Source organism: Triticum aestivum, chromosome 6B (assembly GCF_018294505.1).
Source record: "Triticum aestivum cultivar Chinese Spring chromosome 6B, IWGSC CS RefSeq v2.1, whole genome shotgun sequence".
NCBI lineage: Eukaryota > Viridiplantae > Streptophyta > Magnoliopsida > Poales > Poaceae > Triticum > Triticum aestivum.
Window position 1 is genome coordinate 29,372,551 of NC_057810.1, and position 18,676 is coordinate 29,391,226.

At 48.1% G+C, this 18,676-nt stretch overlaps 2 protein-coding genes across 2 annotated transcripts; one reads left to right on the forward strand and one right to left on the reverse strand.

Moving 5' to 3' along the window:
- Nucleotides 1–1,933: 1,933 nt before the first annotated feature.
- On the forward strand, nucleotides 1,934–7,313 carry LOC123135529 (disease resistance protein RGA4). Its single transcript, XM_044554632.1, has 3 exons — nucleotides 1,934–2,826; nucleotides 3,600–5,789; nucleotides 6,886–7,313. The coding sequence occupies exons 1-3, from the start codon at nucleotides 2,045–2,047 to the stop codon at nucleotides 6,893–6,895; spliced, it is 2,982 nt and encodes a 993-aa protein (XP_044410567.1). The 5' UTR covers nucleotides 1,934–2,044; the 3' UTR covers nucleotides 6,896–7,313.
- Nucleotides 7,314–13,812: 6,499 nt separating this feature from the next.
- LOC123135530 (MDIS1-interacting receptor like kinase 1-like) lies at nucleotides 13,813–17,863 on the reverse strand. The gene has a single exon (XM_044554633.1). The coding sequence runs from the start codon at nucleotides 17,192–17,194 to the stop codon at nucleotides 14,102–14,104; it is 3,093 nt and encodes a 1,030-aa protein (XP_044410568.1). The 5' UTR covers nucleotides 17,195–17,863; the 3' UTR covers nucleotides 13,813–14,101.
- Nucleotides 17,864–18,676: the final 813 nt, after the last annotated feature.

Consider the following 18,676-nt stretch of genomic DNA (forward strand, 5'->3'; position numbering starts at 1 on the left):
CCCCTTCGGTAGTTATTTGCTCCAGTATTTTTCACATATTCCAAATATTTCTCTATAATTTTTCAGCTTATTTGGACATGTGCATAATACGTGTTTAGACGTAGCTTTTTCAGGTCCGGAATTCCAGTTGCTGGTATTCTTCCTCTTTATGTAAACTTTGCATATTATCAGAGAAAAGACATTAGAATTACTCCTCAAAGCATTATTATGCATAAAAACATTATAAATAATAGTAGGAAACCATGATGCAAAATGGACGTATCAAGGTGGTGACGACTCCGTATCGTTAAATGCGATGAAACTTTCTCTTTGATTTTTTCTCTCCATGAAACGGTACTTATGGAGTTAGAATTAGGGCAAACGAAGGCCTGTGGGGCCCACAAGCTCACAGGGCGCGCCTTGGGGGATAGGCGCCCCCTGAGCTCATGGCTCCTGGCTAGCGCCCCTCTAGTAGATCTCTTCGCCAATAATTTTTTATATATTCTGGAAATAAAATTCGTATATTTTTAGCTCAATCTGAGAACTTTATTTCTGCACAAAAATACACCATGGCGTCAGTCCGGATTAGTTTCATTCAAATCATGCAAATTAGAGTCCAAACAAGAGCTAGCAAAGTGTTTGGAAAAGTAGATACGTTTGGGACGTATCAAGTGGTTGTCGGCGGTGGCTACAGAGTGGTGGCGCCCATTGGTTGCGGGCAACACCAACAAGGTGGTGGAGGATGTGGGGAGGGAGATGGAGGCAATGGCGTGTTCTGGATCTGGGTCTTCCTGATCCGGGTCCCCAGGGCGCAGTCGTGGCGTGGTTAGTCGCCTGGTGATGTGGCTTGCCACCGGGTGAGGTTGGTTGTTGTGGCATGGAGTGGCTGGCTGGCTGGTGCTCGCAGTGCTGGCGGCCTTGATGATGATGGTTGGAGCAAGAGTTGTTGGTTCTCGGTCTTGGATGGAGGTTGATGATGGATATGTGTCCTCAGTGCGGGGAGTCCGTGTTTTGCAACTCTTGGGGAACGATGACGAGGTGTTGTGACGGCGGCGGTGTTACCCATCATGGTCTGCTTGGCCTTATTTCGACGCGATGGACGGAAGGTGCGCGACAGGTTGGATGAAAATCATGCACAACTTTGGTAGGTGCTTGAGATGACGGCGCCCATGGGTGTCGTTCTCCTCCTTGGAGGCGTTGTGATGGTGTGTCGGCATCTCCCTCCTTGCTAGGATTATCTCCGGGTGAAAGCCTTGGTTAGTTGATGGATCAGCGATGGCGGCGTATTGGCGGCGTTACTCTGTTGGCAGCATCGCGTATGGAGACATGGTTTCAAGGCTTGGTGTTGTGGTTATCCGGTGCTGGCCGTTGGTCTGGGCAAATCTTCTTGGGCGCTATGTATGCAGCAGCCGGGGTATCATAAATGACGCCTTTTTATGGTCCTTCTGGGTCCCACTACCCATTCACCATCTTCTCTTTGGCAATCATGGATGGTTGGTGAATCGACAAGTAATGCTCATTTGTAGTTGTTGTTCTTTGTTGCATTTGGTGCTGGTCGAGACGCGGATAGGCTCCTTTGCGTTGTGTCTGTAAGTGTTGCTGTAAATGTCGGTGTGGAGTTAACTATACTTGTTGTTCGCGACAAGTCATAGTCTCTTTGCACTTGATCTTTCGCCTTTCATAAAAAGGACCCCGATAAATCCCAGACGTTTGGATTTTTAGCATGTCATTCCGAATGTTTTTCATAACAACTTTAGTTATTATGAGGTGACGATTTTAGTTGTTACAGCATGACTTCATTTTTTTCAGAAAATTGTCATGTTTGTCAACCTCGTATAAACTAAAGTTGTCATGAAAAACATTCGGATTGTCATGCTTACGATCCAAACGCTCGGGATTAATCATTTCTGTAAAAATATTGAATGCCCAGGCGTACTCTCAGAAAAAATGTACTCCTTCAGCAGCGGTTAATTATTCTGCTCCGCCTTTGCTGTCCCAGTCCAACTCACATTCCCCTCCGGCGGCTGTCGTCGGAGTTGGGCAGGGCCGGCAGCAGCCAGCAGGCATGGAGGCTGCGGTGGCAAGCGCCCTGACCAAGGAGGTGGTGCTGAAGCTGGTCACGCTGCTGAGCGAGAGGCACAAGCTGTCCAAGGGCCTCAAGGACGACCTCCGCTTCATCCACACCGAGCTCCACATGATCCTGTGCGACATGGACGAGCACCTTGGAGATCCGAGCCACAGCTCACGGCGGCCGCAGGTGGTGTCCATGGAGGAGATGCGCGATCTGGCGCACGACATCGAGGATTGCATCGACCGGTTCCTCCCCTGCGCCGCCTGCGAGGGGGAAGCAGCAGCAGCCTCCGTCCTCCGCCGCATCAAGAAGGCGGTCACCGGCAACAGATCCCGGTTCGCGGCGGAGATCCGGAAGCTCAGGCAGAGGGTCAAGGACGCCCACGAGCGAAGGGTCAACTATGGCGTCAACGGCGTGAGATCTGCCGCCGGAGCCGGAGCAGCAGCTCCCCCTGCGGCCACAGACGCGGCCGAGGCCGATCCTGTGGGCATCGACAAGCCCAGGCAGGAGCTGGTGGAGCTGCTGCTGGGCAGCGAGCCGGGGCCTCCCAGCGTGATATCCATCGTGGGGTTCGGCGGCTCGGGCAAGACGACGCTCGCCAGGGCGGTGTACTGCTGCCCCGGTGTCGTCCAGAGATTCCCTGCCCGTGCCTGGGCCGCGGGGTCCGAGCACACGGACGCCGGCGGGCTCCTGACGGCCATACTCCGGCAGCTCCACCACACCGCCCATGTGCCACAGGACCAAGATTCCATCAATAATTTCCTGGGGACTACAGAGTGAGGATTTTCTGCACTGACCTCCTTCCTACCTCAGAAGAATCTTCTTTTTGGGAACAAGAATCATTTTTGCACATACTTTGGCCGCTTAATTGTTACTGAAAACCTTACCAGTGTTGTTTTGGCTTTGGAAGAAAGAGTTGCCTGCGCGTAATTTAATCTTGCCATATTGTGATATGAACATATTACAAAGTTTGTGGGTGCCTGATTGAAGTTCCATCGTCGAGAAAAGGAGAGATGAATCAGTGAAATGCTATGAAAAACTGAAAATAGGAGCAAAGTCTGATTTGTCACCTGCTGCTCTGCTTTTACAGTGTCTGTATTGAAAGATTAGTCAGCAATTCAGACTGATTTCCCACGTTAACTTTATGGTGCGATATATTTACCTGTCATATAAGTTCAACTTTACTAATTGGTTACAATCCAAGAGTCGGCCATCTTCAAAAATGGTGTAAACAACATATATGGTCTGGTTTACGGTTGCCCCCTACAGATAGAAGTATAGCTCTGTACTTGGGGAACAGCGTCGCAATCCTCTATTTAAAAAAAAATAAGAATAAAAATAAAAAAATTAGCCCTTTTAAGTTCAAGTATTAATTTACATTCCTTCCGGCCATGTACCTATAAACAGTTGATGATTCTATGTACATTTGAGCGTTTGTGCATGTTTATATCTGCATATAGCAAATCAGTGAATTGGCAACCAATTTCTTCTAGCCGGCGGATATAATCATATAATACCTTGTTAATTTATCAGTTTGTCTGCCTGCCAGGTGCTTAATTGTAATTGATGACATCAACAAGCAACACTGGGATGCCGTAAGAGCTACCTTACATGGGGAAACAAAAAGCAGAATCATTGTAACCACGGCTCTGCACTCAGTAGCTAATGCTTGCAGCTCAGGGATTGGTTATGTTTACAAGATGAGAGTTCTTGATGCAGAACTCTCCAGGGTTTTGCTTAGGAAGAAGGTATTCTTTGGAGGATGTTCACCTGAACTGGAGCGAGGTTCGACAGCAATTGTGGACAAGTGCGACGGCCTCCCACTTGCTCTTGTTAGCGTGGCCAGATTTCTGCTAGGCAAGAATGAGCTCACAGGAAGACACTGTGCGGAGGTTTGCCGCAACCTCGGGCTTCATATGGAGAAGGATGCAGACTTCACAAAACTGCAACAGGTTCTTGTAAATAACTACAGAAGCCTGTCTGACTATCCTCTCAAGACCTCCCTGCTATACACAAGTGTATTTCCAAACGGTCATCCAATCAGGAAGAATACATTAATCAGGCGATGGTTAGCAGAAGGGTATGTGCAGTGTAGGTACAAGCGCAGTGACCTGGAGGTAGCAGACGTAAACTTCCAGAAGCTTATCGACCGGAATATCATTCGGCCGATCAATGGTAGCAACAACACAAAAGTGAAGACGTGCAAAACTCATGGTATTATGCACGAGTTCATGCTGCACAAGTCTATGTCTGATAACTTCATCGCGTCTCTTCATGATCAAAATCGAAGCAAATTCCGTCACCTCTTCATCCAGAACCCTGCAAGTGGCAGCACATTGGGCTTGAACCACCAGCATACAAGTCCAGCAAGCGACAACGTATCTGATAGCAGTGAAAAATTCCGTGCCCGGTCTCTGACAATCTTCGGGAATATGGGAGAAGCTGCTGCTGAGTTTTGCAGGTGTGAGCTGCTGCGTGTGTTGGATCTGGAAGAATGTGACGATTTGGAGGACGGGCATCTCAAGGACATACATAAGTTGTGGCATCTGAAATATCTGAGCCTTGGGGGTACTATCAGCAACCTTCCAAGGAATATTCAGAAGTTACACTGTTTGGAGACACTGGACCTTAGGAAGACAAAGATAGAGATATTGCCTGTGGAAGTCATTGGGTTGCCTCACCTAGCTCACCTTTTTGGAAAGTTTAAGCTTGGGAAGGACTTGAAACTGGGTGAACTAGAGAAGTTCTTACCCAAGAAAAGCAAGTTGCAGACCCTAGCAGGATTTGTTGCAGACGAGAATCCTGGATTTCTACAACTCATGTCTCATATGAAAGAATTGAAAAAGGTTAAGATATGGTGTTGTGGGTCCACTGATGCAAACAATGAGAGCATGCCTCACATTTCGGAGGCAGTTCAGAAGTTTGCTCAGGATGGTATGGACACGGCAGACGTCCGTTCTCTGTCACTTGATTTTGGAAACTCCTTGGGGGACTTCTTCGGTTCTATACAAGAATATTGCTTCCTCAGCTCGCTGAAACTGCGTGGCAGGCTGACTCGACTGCCTCAGTTTGTTACATCCCTGTGTGGCCTTACAGAGCTATGCCTTTCATCAACTAATCTGATGGGGAATGATCTATCAAACCTGTGTATGATGCCCTGCTTGCTTTATCTCAGACTGGTTGAAGCTGACCTTAGTGGCTTCATCATAAAAGATAGGGGTTTCCCAAGCCTGTTAAGCTTATGCCTTATTGTGCAAATACCCGTCCTGCCTGCAATTGGAGTAGGAGCTTTGCCGTGTGTCGTCTCACTTCAGCTGCTCTGTAAAGATCTTGTTGATCTTTCAGGCATCAAGATCGAACAGCATCACTGTCTGCAGGAAGTTGCTCTGGATTCTATGATCAGTACCAAAACAGTAGAAATGTGGGAAACTGCAGTGAAGAAGCATCCCAAGAGACCAAAAGTTCTGTTTCTCAAAAGGATTGATCCAAGCGAAACCAAGTCCACTGTGAAATATGTGGCGACAGACGGACCAATACGTGAGAAGGCATCCTCCATTGAGTTCAATCAAGTTCAGTTAACGCAGAATATGTTGCAGAACGAATGCATAATCAGTTTAGATCAATCCAGTTCAATGAGCAAACTCAATTCAGCTATGAAGAAAATAATAGTTTCAGAACCCCCTCCGGCTGCACCCGAGCTGTCCAGTGCTGGGAACAGTGTGATGCCTCCTTCTGCAAGGTGAGGAACCTGTCAGTTATGTTGACCCTTTGCATGTTCATGTGCTCTTTTGTGTTCAGTCAGATTCCATCTTAGCACATATAAGAGATAGGATATACATTCAATATTTTCAGTTACTTAGCAACATCTGTGAAACTAGCTAGCTGTAAGTACCTCATAATTACATGATTATGCCATAACAGTACACCAAAATTATGTATATCTTTTTGTTAAGACAAGTTGTGGGTAGCTCACATCTGTGTACGATGGTAATGGCTCCAATATATTTTTTTCAATTACCTGACCTGTTATAATCAGGTTTTACCAAATAAACGCTGGAGATTGTTTTCTCTTTTGATTTCGTGGACCTTTTCCTTTTCAAGCATTGCCATTGGGATTAAACTGAAATGCTTCAAATCAACCTCATGGCTAGTTTACATATACTAGAGAGATTCCATCTTCATGCTATACTAGAATCAAGCCCCCATCGTACATGCTGTGATGCTTGCTCGGGCAGTTAACAAATGCACATTTCTTCTTAATGTTGTTTCTCCTTCTTTTTCTATTTAAGCTCCTTTTTTTGTGGGGATTGATTCTAGTAGTGACAGAGAAACAATTCAGGAAACATGTTTAGGAACTACGCTTGGTATTTGGCTAGTTATCAGTTACTATTTTTTTTAAATAACTAAGGAACATATGTCCCATGTGATTCTTCTGGCAGATTATATGAGAGTCTCTGTATCCGTTTTGAAATTCAAATATAGGCATCTGTTTTGATAAGATGAATCTGTACTACAAATAACTATAACCCACCGAAATAAACGGTGTACACGTTTCCAGTCCTTGTGAGTAATATGGAAATTCTAGCAGCTACGGACTTGGCGGTCATGCACGGTAGGATGAAAAGTGTTATGGGACCTGTGCTCATCTAATTTGAGATTGGTGAAATCAGCAATTTCGTTGCAACTTCTTCGGTAGTGTCGCGATCTATCTTACTACAAAAACCTAAGACACCAAACGACCTTAGTATCGCGCCGATATTTTTGCACACTGCTGCCTGCTGGTACTTATACATAATTTTGATGACATTCTATTTATCCTTTTTTTAATTGTGCAGCATATGCTAAAGCACCATTGCTGGAGTTTAGGAACTTGGCCATGGGTTCCAACCTCATCCAGTGTACAGAAACTCATTTTTTTCTATGTATGCGTGAACGGAGACGCGAAGGTTTTGCGTTCTCTCTGTTGTTGGAGTTGGCCATTTATTTAGCAGGAGGCGGCAAGACAAGTCACCCTTTCCATTTCGACTTTCGAACAGGGCTGTCTTAGGGAATAAAGTGAGCAGTTTTTTTTAGCTGAAAGTGAGCAGGGGCTTGTGTCGTCGGAATTGTTAGTTGTAACATATCTTGGTGTATCATGTCATGTTGTAGCATATTTGGAGTACTCAGTGTGTGTACAGATATGTACTTATCTGTAATGTTACATGAACTGGATTTTATCACGAGATAGATGGTTGCCATGCCTTGGTTGGGTTACCAAATGAAATTCTGAAGATAGCAACCAAACAACCTCTATAGTTATGTACTCCCTCCGTTCCTAAATAGATGACTCAACGTTCCTAAATAGATGACTCAACTTTATACTAATTTTAGTACAAAGTTAGTATAAAATTGGATCATCTATTTTGGAACGGAGGGAGTAGCTGTGTGTGTGTGTGTGTGTGTGTGTTTCTTTATGTGTACTTACCCTTAAGTATCATGTTCTATATCCATAAAGCATGCAAAATAATTTATTGATGGTTTCTGGTATATTACAATCATTCTAGACATTCACACGGTTATCCTCTAATACTTTTGAATCCTTTTTCCTGATTTTGTGTCCCAATGGAAAAGTACTATATGGCTTATATAGTGGTAATCTCATCCGTTTGATTATGATAATAGACGGGCCACAGCAATTTGATGCAACGTAAAAGTATGTTGGAACTTTGATCTTGAGTGGTACATAACGGAGAGAAAAGGCATTTTTACCCTGTTGGAACTTTGAACTTTGATCTTGAGCAACGTAAAAGCATTTTTACCCTGCTCATCTTCCCTGACAAAACTCCACATGGGCTATCCTCTATTGGTCTCCGCCAATTACGGTTAGTCGCTAATATTGGTGGTATTCTGTTGGAAATATGCACTAGAGGCAATAATAAAATGGTTATTATTGTATTTCCTTGTTCATGGTAATTGTCTATTATTCATGCTATAATTGTATTGACCGAAAACTGCAATACATGTGTGAATACATAGACCACAACATGTCCCTAGTGAGCCTCTAGTTGACTAGCTCGTTGATCAACAGATGGTCATGGTTTCCTGACCATGGACATTGGATGTCATTGATAACGGGATCACATCATTGGGAGAATGATGTGATGGACAAGACCCAATCCTAAGCATAGCACAAGATCGTGTAGTTCGTTTGCTAAAACTTTTCTAATGTCAAGTATCATTTCCTTAGACCATGACATTGTGTAACTCCCTGATACCGTAGGAGTGCTTTGGGTGTACCAAACGTCACAACGTAACTGGGTGACTATAAAGGTGCACTACAGGTATCTCTGAAAGTGTTTGTTGGGTTGGCACGAATTGAGACTGGGATTTATCACTCCGTATGACGGAGAGGTATCTCTGGGCCCACTCGGTAATGCATCATCATAATGAGCTCAATGTGACTAAGTAGTTAGTCACGGGATCATGCATTACGGAACAAGTAAAGTGACTTGCCGGTAACGAGATTGAACGAGGTATTGGGATATCGACGATCGAATCTCGGGCAAGTAACATACCGATTGACAAATGGAATTGCATACGGGATTGCTTGAATCCCCGGCATCGTGGTTCATCCGATGAGATCATCGTGGAACATGTGGGATGGGAGCCAACATGGGTATCCTGATCCCGCTGTTGGTTATTGGCCGGAGAGATGTCTCGGTCATGTCTGCATGATTCCCGAACCCGTAGGGTCTACACACTTAAGATTCGGTGACACTAGAGTTGTTATGGGAAATAGTATGTGGTTACCGAAGGTAGTCCGGAGTCCCAGATGTGAGTTCCGGAATGGTCCGGCGGTGAAGATCGATATATTGGACGAAGGGTATTGGAGTCCGGAAGTGTTCCGGGGGTACCAGGCTATGGCCAGCATGACCGAAAGGTGTTTCGGGAGCCCCGGCAAGTGTTGGAGGGCCTCATGGGCCAAAGGGAAAGGGGCAAACCAGCCCACTAAGGGGTGGTGCACCCCCCACACCCTTTCCCACGTTATTTGGGGAGGTGGGGTGCCTCCACCTGGCTTGGGAGGCAATCCTCCACCTGCTTGGCTTGGGGGGCAAGTCTCCCTAGGATTTTCCCTAGGGAGATCCAATCTGCTTGGCCGCCGCCCCTAGGGGAAACCCTAGGGCGCCTCCCCCTCTCCCCTTTCCCCTATATATAGTGGAGGGGTGGGAGGGCAGCCGCACCTCGTCCCTGGCACAGCCCTCTCCCTCCTCCAACACCTCCTCCTCCTCCGTAGTGCTTGGCGAAGCCCTGCTGGAGAACCACGAGCTCCACCACCACCACGCCGTCGTGCTGTCGGAGTTCTCCCTCAACTTCTCCTCTCCCCTTGCTGGATCAAGAAGGAGGAGACGTCCCCGGGCTGTACGTGTGTTGAACGCGGAGGCGCCATCCGTTCGGCGCTTAGATCGGAATTGACCGCGATCTGAATTGCTGCGAGTACGACTCCACCAACCACGTTCTTGTAACGCTTCCGCATCGCGATCTTCAAGGGTATGAAGATGCACTCTCCTCTCTCTCATTGCTAGTCTCTCCATAGATTGATCTTGGTGATGCATAGAAAATTTTGAATTTCTGCTACGTTCCCCAACATATTCGGCCGATCAACATTTTACAGTATACTATGTTGGTTTAACCACACAGAAAAACAAATACTCAAATGGCAACAAATGGTTCTCTAAGATACATAAATAGTAAATAATTAATATTTAGCCGCGCAAATGCACGGGTGAACCCGCTAGTTTAATTTTTATTAAATAAACATTTTCACTTAACTGAGAAGATTCATTTAGTTTTTATTGAATAAAAATAACAGTAGTTTCTCCGGTACTGTATTTCATGTGGAAAAGTAACAACAGTTATACTGATTCTACTCCAAAAGTGCATGCACTGCACTACACTACTCCACTTCCACCACACAATCTTTAAGTACTGCAAGTATACTTCTGTTTAATCAGACCTTATGTCCTCTACAGAATATAAGACGATTTAGAAAATAATAATTATAAGGCAGCTGAGTTAAATACATGTAATTTGTACTGAACTTTTATATATTTTTATATCTTTTTCACTATAGTCTTACTAATTATATATTTTCTATTATTTAATTGAATAGGTAACATCATAAAATGTTGCTAAAAATCATATATATTGATGTGCATCATTGAATAGTTAATTATGTTGTGCTAAATATAAATGTATGTGTAAGAAAATCATGTTAGTTTTTCTTTCTTTTGTATACATTTACTCTTTTTAGATTTTAAAGTGACCGTAAACGAATAAAAGGAAATAATTGATTTAACTTCATATTTAGTTGCATGGATTATATAGTGTATTGTTATGTAGCTGTGTGTGTTCCTTTATGCCTAGTTACCCATAAATATCTTGTTATATATCTTAATGGTATATCACAATCATTCTAGACATTAGGAAGTTCATCCTAAATACTGTTGTATCCTCTCTTTTTATCCTGATTTTGTGTCCCAATGGGAAAGTATACCGGAACTGGAGTATATTGTTTATGCAATTGTAATCCGTTTGAGCATGATAATAGACGGGCCATAGTTATTCGATGCAATGTAAACGTTGTTTGGAACTTTGGTCTCGGGTGGTTAATAACCGAGAGAAAAGGGAGAGCATTTTTACCCTGCTCATCTTCCCCGACAAAACTCCACATGGGCCATCCTCTATTGGTCTCCACCAATTACGGTTAGTCACTAATATTCCTCTTAAGAGGTGTTCTAATTAAGAGATTGAAGATCCTATTATGTTATTTCAAAAGAATTTCGCTAAGCAAAAGGTTTTGTTTGTCCTACAGATCTTAGTTTACATCACCACAAAGGTGACACTTAAATCACACATGTAAAGCTTCAACAAAAGGCAAATTGCAATTAATTTGGTAGATTGATTTGTCCTACAGATCTTAGTTTACCAGAACTGTTCTCAGAAGAAGATGAAGAATTTGTTGGGACTTGGGATCGTGCCGAACCGATCGCAACTTCGCAAGGTACTTGATATGGCGTTTTGATCTTGTAGATATGAGGTCACATTTTCGGAAACAGATCAAAATATTTTTTGGAAAAAAAGTAAAACAAAATCATCAAAAGTAAAATATTGTAGTGGCTACCAGTCTACCACTAGTCGCCAACGAAACGAAAATAGAAACGCGATCTCATCACAATCGTACCTGGTACTATCCATACCATTTTTATAGTGTTGCCATTCAACCCGGCAATTTGACCCATGGGTATGGCCGCCCATGGGCACCCGACCCGAATGGGTAGGGTATGGGTCTTCATCTTCGCCCATGGGTAATGCAACCCGATTAGTCATGGGTAGGGTATGGGTCTTCATATATGCCCATGGGTAACCCGATGGGCTGCCCGATTAATATTCATAATCATAAATTCTAATAGATATAATCAAGATATGGTGCATATTCTAGCTATATAGAACCGCAAACACATGCATCAGACAATTAGGAGTACTTTATTTTAGCGGTAGACAAGTAGTAGTACTTGAACGTAGTAGTTTTTCTCTCGGCAGTCCAACAATGCAGCTATTGGGCTAGGAAAACACAAGAGAAGCGCCTGGTCCATCGTCACATAATCGGCAGGTCACTGGCTGTCGCTAGCCTGCTAGTGCTACAATGCTAGTAGCAGCGAAGGTAACGTCCTGGGTATTAGTACCACCTCGAAAGTGGAAGCGCGGTGAGAAAGGATGGACGCCTATATAAGAACCACTTCAGTGCAGAGCTTGCTCATGCGTTTTAGTCGTGACTTTTAAAACAAATATATTTTGCGCCTTCCTGTTGGAAAGGAATGAAATTATTATATTTGAACACACTGAGAAAGTGTGAAACTAATTCAATTTAATAAAAACTTGGACCCGATGGGTACCCGAGTGGGTCGGGTTACCCGATGAGTTCGGGCATGGGTCTGAACTTTGACCCATGGGCAGGGTCGTGGGCAGGCGACGGACCCGATAAGGGATTCGGGCATGGGTCGGGAGTGGTCGACCCGACCAAACCCGACCCGACTGCCAGGTTGAGTTGCCATGTCTGCAATATCCGAGATAAAAGGACACCAGGACGTCCAGGATACATCAATCCATCCCCTCCATTCTGCGCGTCGATCTCCAAAGGATGAGCCCCGGCGGCGACCTGTTCGGTCGGCTGCCGGACGAGCTCCTGAGCCACGTGCTCTCCTTCCTGCCCTCCCGCAAGGCCGTGCAGGCGTCCTGCCTCTCCCGCCACTGGCGCCACCTCTGGAGATCCGCCCCCGCCGTCCGCATCCGCGGCAAGGGCGACGCCTTCGACCTCTTCGTCAGCAACCTCCTCATTGGCCGCGAGACCGCATCTGCGCCGCCGCTGCGCTCCTTCGAGATCGACGCCGACCTGAAGACCCGCCTCCACTGCATTTTCTGCGAGAAAGAGTACTGCCAGTGCGAGCTCGTCTTCGGCTCTTACGAATAATCACTTCTGTATAATTTTTTACTCATGACTTATCTTAAAATAAATATTTAATTATTAGCCATGATTGAATATTCATATTAACATTTTAAATTTTAAATTATGAATAGTTTTAATTATACTGCAAAGGTGCACTTAATTATCTAATTTTTTTGTAATGAAAAAAGTATTTTTGAATTGTTATTTTGAAAATTAAATATGTAATACGCATATTTATATAACACAAATGTTTATTTGATACTTAAGTTTATAAAATATTTTATTTAATATTTTTATATAATACACAAGTTTATATTTAACATTTTTTACTTACTAATCATCGTTTGTTTGTATAATATTTTTAACACACGAATATTTTAACATAAGTTTATTACTTAAATTTTACAAATATGTTAAAAATTAGCGTGTATATAATGGGCCGTATTCCCTTAGCCCATTTAAGCTTCACGTGCTTCCCGTTTTGTCCATATAGGTTTGTTTTCCATATTAGACATCCAGACGTGAAGGTTGGTATTGGCTAGCCCGTGTCGTGTTATGGTGAGGTAATACACATGGATACATCGACATATGTATATTGTGACCGTATTTGTATGTTAGAGTCAAGTTAGGCGACCGCAAAATCGTATTTTTAAAGCTCTAGCACTAAATTGAATATGCGACGCAAGTTATGTGACTCCTAGTGATATTACCTATATATATTTTTTTAGTTTCTCATGTTTTAGGAGTCATGCTATCAAAAGGCATTGTGTAAAAACACAGGAGAATCTAATACGGTCAGACCTGTAAATTAATATGCACTTTTGAAATCTGGATTCATATATATGTATCTTCATGCTTATGTACTACTATGTACTTTCATAAATACCTGGGCTTATTTGTCATCTTACATTAATCTAAATACGGCGACCGGACCAATACTCTGGGGAGCGTAGCCGACCGCTGGACATGGACATGGCGGAGCTGGACGAGCTCCACTTAAAGATCACTACGTTGCATGTAATAATATGGATTTGAGATTTTTAATTTAAGATATCTGGATGTGAAATGCATTAGTTGAGGCGTGGCCGGTCAGTGTCCGCGGACGAGTCTGGGCGCTTTCCGGGCGTTTGAGGGGTTGGATTTGCTAAGTTCGGCTGTAGATGTTGTAAGTGTAGTCGCACGGAGTGTGAAAAGAAAAAACTCAAATAGAAAATCTAAAACATAGATCAATCACAAGGAAAAGAATAACACAAAATCTCCATGTAAAATTAAATGGCATTTTAATTAGATATAAAACTTTGTCGATTCTCATCTAGGAAATCTGACACAGTACAATAATCTGGACATCTGAATTCCGGTATCTTCATCCTTTTGTACTACTGTACGTACTTCCATGAATAGCAGTGCTTATTGGCCTTCTTATTATACATTAATAATTTACATGGTTTATCTATGTGCCTAGATATTAATCCTGATACATCAAACGGTTGCTTATACAAATCTCAAAATTAATTAATTAATCAAGGAGAAAAAAAATCTACATACAAAAGGGGAAAAAAATCATTCCATCAGACGGAGTCCGGCGTCGTGCTGAAAACCGGCCTGTCCTTGTCAACAACGGGCGCGGCCACGGCCACGGCAGCGACATTGCCGGCGGTGGCGGAGCTCCCGCTCTTGCGCCGCGGCTTGGCCTCTCCGAGCATGGTGAGCACGTCGCGCATGGAGGGCCTGTCCCTGGGCAGCTTGGCGGTGCAGAGCACGGCGATGCGGAGCACGAGCAGCATCTCCTCCCGGACGTGCGCGCAGCCGCCGCCGACGAGCGGGTCGAGGTGCTCCTCCACGGTGTTGCTCCGGATCTTCTCCCTGACCCAGCCGACGATGTCCTGCCCCTCCCCGAACGCCGCCGTCTCCACGGGCCTCCGCCCCGTGATGAGCTCCATGAGCACCACCCCGTAGCTGTAGATGTCGCTCTTCTGGTCCACCTTGAGCGTGTACCCGTACTCGGGCGCGATGTAGCCGTAGGAGCCGGCGACGACGGAGACGGACTCGCCGGAGCGGCCCAGCGCGCGGGCGAGGCCGAAGTCGGCGACGCGGGCCTGCATGTCGGCGTCGAGCAGGATGTTGTTGGACTTGATGTCGCGGTGGAGCACCGGCGGGTGGCAGTCGTGGTGGAGGTAGGCGAGCCCCTGCGCCACGCCGGCCGCCACGTCGTACCGCGACACCCAGTCCGTCAGCATCGTCCTCGACTCCGGCGCCCCGCCGTGCAGCGCCTCCCACAGGCTGCCGTTGGGCATGAACTCGTACAGCATCATGGCGTCCGCGTCGTTGTGCATGTACCCGAGCAGCCGGACGATGTTCCGGTGCCGGAGCCGGCCGAGGAGGCCCACTTCCTTGAGCACGTCGTCGGTGAGGTTGCGCACCGCGTCGCCGTCCGTCGCCGCCGGGCGCCAGAGCTTCTTGACAGCGATCACGGTGCGGGCCCGCGGGAGCTCGGCCTTGTACACGACGCCGGTGGCGCCCATGCCCACCACGTTCGCCTCCTTGACGCACGCGAGAACGTCGGCGCACGTGAACCCCAGCCGCTGGAACGCCGTCAGCCGCCACGGCCACGCCCCGGACTCGTACTCCCCGGCGCCGCCGACGGCGTACCACCGGCGGTACGCGTGCCAGCCGCCGAACAGGGCCGTGAACGCGGCGATCACGACGACCATCCCCACGAGCCACCCCACCGCGACGTGCTTGAGGCGCGCTCCGCTGCCCCCGCGCGCGCGGGACAGACCGGCGACGTGGCTCCCGGAGCACGGCGGGAGCACGCCACCGCACAGCCCGGCGTTGCCGGCCAGCTCGTCGGGGTTGATCGTGCGCAGGACTCCGTTCCCCGGCACTGGCCCGGTGAGGTTGTTGTACGCCAGGTTGAGCGTCTCGAGCGCCGGCGAGCCCCCGAAGTTGTCCGGTATGCCCCCGGTCAAGAAGTTGCTCGACAGATCAAGAATAGCGAGCGCCGGCATCTTGGCCAGCGCCGGCGGTATCTCGCCGGTGAGCCCGTTCTGCCGGAGGTTCAGGTTGACCAGCCTTGCGCACGAGGCGAGGCTCGACGGGATCTTGCCGAGCAGGCGGTTTCCCGACAAGTCCAGCGCTCCCAGCGCGAGGCAGTCCTGGAACTGGTCGGGGAGCTCGCCGGTGATCATGTTGCCCGCCGCCATGAAGCTCTGCAAGCCCGGGATGGCGAAGAGGCTCGAAGGCAGCGATCCCTGGAGGCGGTTGCGCGAGACGTCGATGAACGACAGCGACGCCGACGACGCCAGGGCGCCGGGGATCTCGCCGGAGAGCTCGTTGCCGGCGAGCTCGAGCCGCTGAAGCAGCGGCAGCTTCCCGAACCCGGCTGGAATCGTGCCGTTGAGACGGTTGCCCTGCGCGCGCAGGCGCACCAGCGACGCACACGACGCGACCCCGGCGGGGATCTCGCCGGAGAAGCCGTTGCTGAACATGATCAGCTTGGCCAGCGCCTTGCCGTCGCAGATCCCGGCGGGTATCTCACCGGTCAAGGCGTTCGACGAGACGTCCACCCACTGCAGCGGCGAGCTCCGGCCGAGCGACGCCGGGAGGGCACCCGTCAATGAGTTATTCCACAGCTCGAGCACCTCGAGCTTCTTCATGTCGCCGATGGCCGCGGGCACAGCGCCGTCGAGGTGGTTGCACATGAGGTTGAGCAGCTGGAGGTTGCTCAGCTGCGCCACCTCGGCGGGGATCGGGCCGGTGAGCAGGTTGTCGGAGAGGTCGAGGAAGACGAGCGAGGAGGCGTTGCCGAGCTCCGGCGGTATCCTGCCCTCGAGACTGTTCTTGTAAAGGAAAAGCGAGGTGAGCGCCGGAAGCCTCCCGATCTCCGGCGGGATGGGGCCGTCGAGGTTGCCGATGGCGAGGTCGAGGTCCTGGAGGTTGGCCAGGTTGCCGAGGTCCGGCGGGATGGGCCCCTCCAGCTCATTGTACCCGATGATGAGGCTCTCGAGCGACTCGAGCTCGCCGAGCTCCGGCGGGATCCTGCCGCCGATGTTGTTGCCGGAGAGGCCGAGGAACCTGAGCCTGGTGAGGCTCCGGTACGCCGCGGGGATGCCGCCGCTGAAGAAGTCCCCGCGCATATCGATGCTCTCCAGCGACGTGGCGTTCGCGAGGTCCGCCGGGAGGGCGCCGACGAAGTTGTTGCCGGAGCCGTTGACGGCGACGAGGCCCGCGCACGACCCCAGGCCGGCGGGGAAGGCGCCCTCGAAGGAGTTCTGGCTGACGTCGAACACCTGCAGGCCCGACAGCGGCGCGAGCGACCTGGGCAGCGCGGCGGCGAAGGCGTTGGAGGAGAGGTTGAGCACCGCCAGCGCCGGCAGCCGGAGCAGGTCCGCGGATACCTTGCCGCTCAGGTTCCTCCCGGCGAGGTCGAGCCCGTCGACGAGGCCGGCGGCGTTGCACCGGACGCCGGCCCACTTGCAATGCGGCGAGCCGGCAGCCTTCCAGTCCGCCAGCACACCCAGCGGGTCCACGAAGCCCGCCTTGAGCGCCAGCAGCGCGCCCCGCTCGCTGCCGCCACCACCACCGGCCGCGCCGACATTGCCGCCGCCGGACAAGACGACAGCCAGTGCCGCCACCACCAGCACCGCCACTCTCGCCGCCATTGCCAGCGCAGAATCCACCACAGGAAAAATATATCACTCCCGCTAGCTCAGCCCAGCTCTCTGCTGCTGCTTCTAGTGCTCTGCCATTGTCAGTGCAGTGTCTCCTCTGCTCCACCTGCTCGCATCCGCGGGAGGAAGAAGATCGAAGACGAGGAGGAGGAGCAGAGTCTGGAGCCAGCCAAGATATCACCGGAAACTTTATACGACGGTGAGGTGAGGAGAATATCGCATGGTTTGTTGTTCTACAAGGAGGAGGAGGAGGATCACAGCATATTATATACACGCCACTAAACTAAACCTGCTTGGCATTTTCCAACATGGGCAATTTGCAGAACACCCAGTGAGCAGATGTGAGGTGTCCGGAGGAGGAAGAGGATGGGACATGAGAACATGGAACATGGAGGGAATGTGCTGCTCAAAGCCATGGGCTTTCTCTCCAGGCACTGCTTTTGGCCATTCTAATCTGATCTACCTCTGCTTGATTGATTGATTAACTATGGTTTTTTCACTTTGTGGCAGCCCATTAGATTACTTGGTAAAGTACATCTTTCATCTTACATTCCCTACATGTGTGTGCAGGCATTTGCAGGCTTTCAGGCCCTGCCTAATTAATTAACTACATTGCTAATCAGAGACCCTGCTGTTTACTGGGAGGTGGCAGTGCTACTACTGTGCTAGTGTGCTACTACTGGTTTATTCTTTGGAACCTTCTGCTCAGGAAGCTATCTCCAGTAAAGATTGAAAACTAGTACTAGTACATTTCTGTGTGGGTGCAAAAGCCCAACAGCATTAGAACTGAGCTGATTGATCTATACATGTTGTAGGAGGAGCTAGATCATTTTCTCCATGGGGAGCGAATTTTGTGTAGGTACTTAGACAAGTTAATTAGGGGTCTCAGCTGAGAAGATCTACTCTAGCATTGAGCAGAAGGATTATTATCAGCACTACTAACCTTATGCTGTGTAGGTACTTGGACAAGTTAATTAGGATCTTATCTTACCTGAGAAGATCTGCTCTAGCACTGAGCAGAAGTAGTGCCAGTAGTACCTGTACTAGTAATCTTATACTATGACTTTTTGACAGTGAGTAAAAAACAGGCCACCTCCTTTGCAGGGGAAAAGGATTAATTAACCTAATCACTCCCAAGGAGAGACAAGAGAGTATGTTCTTTTCTGCTGTCCTACACATGTCCTGCACAGGGATTAAACAAAAAGTACAGTTACCCTCTGCACAGCAGCAGGTGCATGTGTTGGGCTGCCTAGAGTTGACATTGTTAGAATACAACCTCTGCTAATCATTCCTTTGACAGTGGAAGTACAGGCAGTACCTCCTGCTGCTGTTACTGCTGCATGCTGACACAGCAGGAGGGGATCCCTGGCACATGCCCCCAGTACCCAGTAGAATGTTCAGCACTGCTGCATTAGATTAATCAGGGGCATCAGAGGTGCTGTTAGCACTGGTTGTGTAATTAAATGTGGTTAG

What these genes read in the sequence shown, in the direction of transcription:
- LOC123135529 (XM_044554632.1), top strand. Translation starts at nt 2,045, where the DNA reads ATGGAGGCTGCGGTGGCAAGCGCCCTGACCAAGGAGGTGGTGCTGAAG. An exon ending in AATTTCCTGGGGACTACAGA is followed by an intron (nt 2,827 to 3,599) that starts GTGAGGATTTTC and finishes TCTGCCTGCCAG; the next exon opens with GTGCTTAATTGTAATTGATG.
- LOC123135530 (XM_044554633.1), bottom strand. Translation starts at nt 17,194, where the DNA reads ATGGCGGCGAGAGTGGCGGTGCTGGTGGTGGCGGCACTGGCTGTCGTC.